The sequence below is a fragment of the Montipora capricornis genome, chromosome 14 (assembly GCF_036669925.1).
Source record: "Montipora capricornis isolate CH-2021 chromosome 14, ASM3666992v2, whole genome shotgun sequence".
NCBI lineage: Eukaryota > Metazoa > Cnidaria > Anthozoa > Scleractinia > Acroporidae > Montipora > Montipora capricornis.
Window position 1 is genome coordinate 35,845,786 of NC_090896.1, and position 7,500 is coordinate 35,853,285.

At 41.7% G+C, this 7,500-nt stretch overlaps 1 protein-coding gene across 2 annotated transcripts in view; it reads right to left on the bottom strand.

Moving 5' to 3' along the window:
• Positions 1-1,330: 1,330 nt before the first annotated feature.
• Positions 1,331-7,500, bottom strand: part of LOC138033877 (glutamine-dependent NAD(+) synthetase-like) — a 29,970-nt gene continuing 23,800 nt past the window's right edge. For both annotated transcript variants that reach the window (XM_068881748.1, XM_068881747.1), the window contains exons 6-8: positions 7,482-7,500; positions 5,237-5,438; positions 1,331-3,936 (exon numbers count right to left, since the gene is read on the bottom strand). The exon at positions 7,482-7,500 is cut by the window's right edge and continues 213 nt beyond it. In XM_068881748.1, coding sequence (XP_068737849.1) covers positions 3,157-3,936; positions 5,237-5,438; positions 7,482-7,500 — 1,001 coding nt within the window. In that variant the 3' untranslated portion in view covers positions 1,331-3,156. The remainder of the gene's footprint in view (positions 3,937-5,236; positions 5,439-7,481) is intronic.

The window sequence follows — 7,500 nt, forward strand, 5'->3', positions numbered from 1 at the left end:
CCCCCCTTATTTTGAACTATTCTGTCAATTCAATGTTTCCGTCATCAAAGTTACTAAAGTAATTTAACACTTCCATTAAAGACCGGACTCTTGAAAGAAAAGCCTCCCCTACGGTCGCCATTTTCCTTTGGGCGCGCGACCCAGTGTCTGGCGGGAAATCTTCGAATCTCACAGTGCATTGCGAAAAAAACAAAACGAATGCCACCAAAACGAACCTCACTTAAACGACTGTCGAGGAACATGAAAAATTGAAAAACATTGTATAAAACGAATGTCAAACCTTAGACTTTACAAACGATTTCTGTTTTATGCAAAAACAATGTCGATTTTAAAAACGAATGTCCACCTTGAAAAACAAATGCCGAAGCGAATGAAACGAATGTCGAAATGAATAAAACGAATGTCCAATTTAAAAGGTGAATGTCAAACTTGCAAAACGAGCGAAAAGTTGAATTTTGATAAGAAATACGCGCCATATACGGTGCCACAAAGGGTGCGTTTTTTTGGGAAAATCCAAAAACGGATTTGTGATATTCTTCAGCGCAAAAAAAACGCAAAATCCCAAAAAGGACCATTTTCCATGGCAACGCAAACAAACAAACCCAGAGTTGCTCGCAAGTTAAAAAAAAAAAAAAAATAGCGTTAAGCTTGTTTTGGAGAAATTCTTAAATGAAATGAGAGTAGAAAAAAAAATATCTTAGCGATCGAAGAAAAGGAAGAAAAAGAAATGGCGAAAAACATGTTTTTTTAGCTTTAGGAAAGGTGCTAACACTATTATTGCCGTCAAGTAATGTTTAGTGTAATTTCTGGTGTGAAATTTGCAGGAAACCGAACTATTTTCGACCTATTCATGTCTTCGATCGTACTGTAAAAATGGCGCGAGAAAAACATTTGGGCTAAACTGTTATATTCGGTAGCTGTTGTGTATCATTTTTGCATGGAAAACTGCTTGTTAAAAATACTTTTTTCAAATCCTTTTCCAAAAAAAAGCAGTAGCGATGAATCTCAAAATTCCAGACTTAGATTTAATCCGAAGTATCCTCCTCGAGTGTGGATACTTTGGATTCATGATCCGTTTTTGGATTTCGTCAAAAAAAACGCAAAATCCGTTTTTGGATTCAAGAATCCATTTTCGGATTTTCCCCCCAAAAAAGGACCCTTAGTCGGTCAATTCAGGTATTGCAATCGTGTTCCCGTGAAACGACCGAATTCTTAACTGTCAGAGTGGGGATATTGGGTCTCTTATGTGTGTGACACTTCTAGGGTTGTAAATTCTAATGTTCAATCCCTTCAAACGATGGATTATAAAATGAAGAATTCTCAAAACACGTATTTCTAAGTTACATCACATATGTATTAGCTAAATGTATTTATCTTGTTAAGCTAGTTTGATCCTTTAAGGAGGCTCGAAAGGGTTTTCAGCTGAGCGCGCGCGTGTAAGCCACTCACGCAATTCTAAAAGCTGCTAGCGTCAGCTCACGGTCAGTTGGTCACCAGAAATAAACAACTACCGCTACTTTCGCTCACCTTTTTTCTAATTCCTATACATACGGAATATAAATAGACATCTCCTATTCACGAAAACAACGAAAATTGTACACACACGGTTTAATGGTCACTCAAATCCGTTTGTATTGGCCTGTAGCTTCAGTCGCGCGTGCACTCGAATGAGCGGGTAACGCATGCGTAAATGCCGATCTTGTAACCCCCTCATTTTTCCTGATTTTTGCAACTTTACTCGCTTAAGGCGGCGAAATACGAGATACAAATACCCTCAACTTGGCGCGCAACAGTGTTTCGTTTCAAGTTTGGGTCGATGTTTCCCGTTTTTCACCTTGCACGATCAACTTGTCGCGCAACAAAAACATTTGTTGCGGGTTGAAGAAAGTTGCTGCGAAAAGTAGAGCAGGGGTCTACTCTGAGCAACAAATTTTGGCTTTGTTGCTCGTTTTTCATCAAGCTCACAACTTGTCGCGCAACAAATGTGCTCGTGTACTAGCAAATCAACCAATCAGCGTGCTGCATTTCTTCAACCCGCAACAAATGTTTTTGTTGCGGGTCAAGTTGATCACGCAAGGTGAAAAATGGGAAACATCGACCCAAACTTGCAACGAAACAATGTTGCGCGCCAAGTTGAGGGTTTTTGTATTTCGTGTTTCTGCTTCCGGACGGTGATTTTTTTTCATTTTTTGCATGTTAGCTTAGATTAATTTTAAACGTTTGTCTTCAAATTTTAAAAAATTCTGTAGGTGAAAAAAGAAATTAGAGACACATTTCGGAAAAACTGACCTAGAGATTTTGTTGAATTTTAAATATTTTAAAGATTATTTCTAACATTATCTGGTAACGCTGAATGGGAAGATTTCACATTCCCGTTTTTTTCAAAAAAGACAGTATCTTGATTTTAAGGCTCAAAGAAATGCCTTATGTCGTTGCCATGGTAACGTTATTTTGGAGGAAAATGTGATGTGAGAAATCTGTGATGGGTACTTAATACCCTGGCCAAATTCTGTCTTGATATGATTACCCTAACTATATCTAAAAACAGAATATGCTTATTTGTTTGAAAAAAGGAGAAACTATTTCGAGCCTCCTTAAATGCTAAGAATTTTCATTGTTTGTTTCATTTCTTGGTCATACACAATCCCACACGATTGTAGCTTTAACATTTATAGTGTATAAATGAAGGTTGTGCGAATGTACGTATGCATGCATGTAAATACTTTCATCTAACCATTCTATGGTTTTGGCAATTAGCCAACATCAAAAATACCATAATAATCTTTGTTTGTCCCTACAAAATTTTGCATAACCATTTTTTTTTTCTCCTGGGACTTACAACGGTCCCAAGAGAAACTGGAAACAATGCTTATGGAAAATTTTGGAGGGACAAACAAAGAGTATTATAGTATTTTTTATATTGACTAATTTAATATTGGCAGTTTACTAAGAGGGGCATTCAAAACAAAACGTGCTGTATCTTCGGTTGTCAGTGAAGTGAACTTCTCTTTATATCTTTCTCGTCGGCTAACTGCGAGCAAGCTACCACTATACCCCTTTCAGTCTCTCATGCAAGCACGTAAGATAAGCCGCGAACGATCGTGCAAATGACAAACTCCTCGTATGGACGCGTTCCTTGCATGGGCTCATGGCTTATCATATAGACGTAATGCGCATGTGTTTCTCCCCACTTGCATGGTCTTCATATTGTTGCGCATGTCCATCAGGGTGTGACTCTCTTCTTTTTCGGGACGTTCTTCCCGTGTCATCATAGGCATCGATGTGTGAAGTGCAGCCGCTTTCTATAAGATCAGCAGGCTCGGATTTGATGCGTATGAGGGCGGGGCAAGGAGGCGTGCCTCTGCTTTGCGCCCTTAAATTACCCCGGTTGAAACTGGATAGCGTCTCCACAGTACGTTCCAGCCTCTCTCGTCTCGTTAGATGCGCAAGGTCCTCGAAACATGACTGACTTCCGGTCCACTCACTTTTCAACTGAACCAACGACGTCAAACCGTCACTCCCACTCGTATGATCGTGCGAATTCCCAAATAAGGTACCGTTGTTGCCATGAAGGTGAGGCTGTGGGTGACGTAAATGCGAAGTCTCGGCCGCTTGCTGAAGTCGTCGGAGTTCATCCTCAATCAGTCGCATTTGCCATGGCCACTGAGTGTTGTACAGGAACGGACGCAAGTCAAATCGATTGTCGTCCGGAGAGTAATTCTCCGCGTGATAAGCGGGAGTTAGCGTTGTCATTTTGTGACGGTTGATTGAGTAAGCACGAAAGAAGCGCTTCACTTTCTCCGCCACGTTAAGAGGCGTGTACTTGCCTCGCCACGAGTGAACGAGTTTGCAGAACATACTGTAGGGGCCACATCGAGATGTCTTCCGCAAGCGACCGAACATGGACAGCTCGTCATATGTCATCCCCATGTCTTCCTGTTGGGAGAAATAATAATGTGGTACGATGGAATAAGAACAGTTTATACTTTATTTTCATTTCGTTGTGCAACGCCTTCAAAATTTACTGCACAGTGCCAGCGCTCAGAAAGTTTAAAATTGAACTAAAAAATGTGATAGCAAGGAATTTGAAAAGCTCTTTCATACAATTTTCGCAGGTAGGTAAAAAGCTACCACTTTCACTGGGTGAGTTCGATTGACCCTATTCCAGAATAAGAATACGTGGAGTGGTGATTTAAAACGGTATGTCTGGTGCTTTTGAAGCAACAAGGATAATTCTATTCCATGTATTCCTATTCCGGAATACGGTCAATCGAACGCGCCCACTGACATTGAGCTGAATTAACTGACATTGCGCTGACTTGAGCTTGACTCCGTGCAAACAGGCGCCATAACTTCCAACACCGTTGAGAGAAGTAGGTTCGCAGTTGTTAGCCAACAATGTTGCGTCCGTTTGCATGGAGTCTTAGCATCGCGTTCACTTTAAACAGCAGGCTGAAATTTGCGTTTTTCTAAAAGCCACAGAAACTAATCGCACAAAATTCTTGCTTCACATTCTCAGCCAATCAGATGCAACACTGCATACTTGCTTGCCGATGCGTTTTCCCGCGCACAGCTCTAGCTGTATGCATCTGCGCTATGATTGGCTTACTTGACCATGGGCTCGTTGTTATTGGTCAGAATAATCACTTTAGATTGGGTTTTTAACTAGCGATGTTCAAAGCTGTAATCCGGTCGTAAGAAGGATCAAAAGGCTAGTTGCTTGGCAACCTCATTCCCAGGGTCCTCTCTCTTCCTCCTTTTTCTTGAGGAAGGAATGAGAGGACGCTGGGAACGTGGTTGAGTCCAGCCTATGACCTCCGCAACAGCTGGCCATGGCGGACGGTAAACACATCGTGGATCGAAATTAGCCAATCACAGCTCTCGATGTTACCAATGTGAAAATTCCACTGATTTCAAAAAAAATTCTGGATCGAAAAACCCGTTGTTTTCACCTTCTGAAAAAGGAAGGCCGCGGCGCCACCTTGGTGGAACCATTCTTGCGCTAAAGCTAAAGTTCTCCGGTGGTATTATACACGAAAACTTTGAAAGTGGTTTTTACAACATTGCCACGTTGCTTCTTCTCACTTTGAATTCTCTCACTGAGGACTCAAGGTGGCCCCAACAAGCTGGCCAACGCAAGTTTGTTGTACTTTACTTCAAACAATAGATGCATTTTTTTTTTCTAGATCAGTGGGAAATATAAAGCAATCGCTAAAATGAGATAAACATTCCTCACCTCATCGGTCTGCTGGATTTGACCATCAGCAAGCGGCTCCAACTCGGCCGTCGGCGGAGCACCGAGTATTCGTATAAGCGAACTGAAGTTAAACTTTTCCACGCAGTAGAATATGAACGCTTTCAAATCTTTCTTGCTTATTCCACCGATGGGATTAATATCCGCACTCGAACAGTCGTATTTTGTCAGATATCCGCATAAACTGAAAGAAACAAATGCGGACAACGAATTGGTACACAGTGGAGGTACAGTTTGAGGTCTTCCCTTCATTCCGTTTAGCTCCCACCAACCAGAATTCCCCCGTTCCATCAATAGGAGGAGCTCAAGCACAAGACGTTTTCGCGCCATGGACAGCCACCGGAATTGATCTGTTTTCCTCTCTAACTTGTCCTAACACTACCATATTTGAATTGCTACATATCTTTTCACAACTGGAGACGATTAGTTAAAGAATCTTGGAGACACTACTGTCCCGGCATGCCAAATGTTCACTTCCAGTTTCCGTCCACACCTCAAAAACGTTTCCTGTTGCTGTTTTCCTTTCGCTTTGTACTGCAAGCACTTTTGCATTTACAGAAGTTCAGTGATGCGAAAGGTCCAGATTCCTGACAAGTAAGTATTCTGAAATTCTGAGCGATATGTTTGGCATAGCATAGGCCATTTCCGAGTTCATGTCTTCCTCCTCTTCAAAGCGAATCTAAGCGCGAAGTTTTTCTTATGAAAATTAGTTTTCATTCATTTGTTTGTAAAGTAAAACTAATCATCATAAAAAAGAACTTCGCATTTAGACTCGCTTTGAAGAGGAGGCAGACATGAACTCGGAAATGGCCTATTCATTAAACGCAAATATACGTGACTCACGCGTGAATCCACAATGGCGGCTACAACAAACAAACTCGAGCATGCGCAGCTCATGACAGTGTACCTTTAACAACCTCCAAATGCTCTATTTAACCAATGTCTCCTAGGAGTGAGACTTAATAAATTTTACTCAGTCTAAGCCCAGACGATTTTACTCATAAATGGTAAGCGGTTCAGGAGTTTAAGCTCCCTAAGATTTCCTGGTTGAAAGCCCAGCAGGATCCTCGCACGATTTCACAGTACGGAGCAGATTCATTAACGCTGCCCAGTGGTCAGGAACCTTGCCTTGAGATCGGGAGTTCCCGGGTATCAGGACTCGTTCTGACCACGCGCTGAATTTGTTCCTGGTAGGCCCTGGCTCAACTTCTCAACCGCACTTCTAAATAGCCAACTGGTTTGCCTCCGGGCCAGTTGGGATTCTTAACAGTTGTTGTTGTTGCTCTATGTTCTGTCGTGTTGTGTTTCATTGGCCCTGAAAAGCCCCTATAGGGAGTGGTCAACTACGTATGTACTGTATGTACTGCATTTTAACGCTAGAGCGGTTTTCAGTTGAGTGTCGAAAGTAATTATCGAAATGCTTTGGTTTTGCATTACTTCACTCAGTGATTGGTTCAAAGTTCTCGCGTCACTTTTTCAACCAATCAGAAGTGAAACCAAAACCTCGCGCGTGCACATTTTCCCGCGTTATGTGTCAGCTACGTGTAATTACTTCGAGTTTCGATTGGTTTACTGCATTGTCTCCGTCCTTTCTGGTTGACCAAAGTAATTACTTTGGTTTTGATTTTACGACACTCATTTGAAAACCGCTCTAACTATCATTATTAGTTCATACTTAACGTTAATTAGCTCTCTCCTCTTCTAACAAAGGTAATGATCAGGTCGCTTATGCTATGTGACGTCGCTAATGAGAACAAACTAAACTGGGGTAAAACTAAAGGTCGCCCTGAGCTTTACAAACTTAACGTTTATTTTTTTCTCCAAATCGCTTGAGTACACTGACTTTACTCTTTCTCTTTCCCCCTCTCTCTCTCTCTCTCTCCTGTCCCAATCTCAATTATCACTCAATGAATAAAATAAAATTAACCCGCCTAAATAATAACGCACGTCACACCTTTCCAGCTCACACAGTAGACGAGCGCAATTGTGCTCGATTGATCAGTGTATTTGAAATCTCCCTTGTCAATTACAGCTGTAGGCAATGATCATCCCAACTGGAATTTCCCCACAAATCGTAAGCACCCTTGGATTTTAGAGGGTCACGTCTTGGAGTTTGGACGTCACGTCGCGCATGCGTGACAGAGGTCTCCTTTCCTTCAAATCAAGGAAACCTCTGCCAAACAGGGTACGTTTTTTAAAACATGACCAGGAGAAAAAAATGCACCACCTTTCATCCACATTCGCCG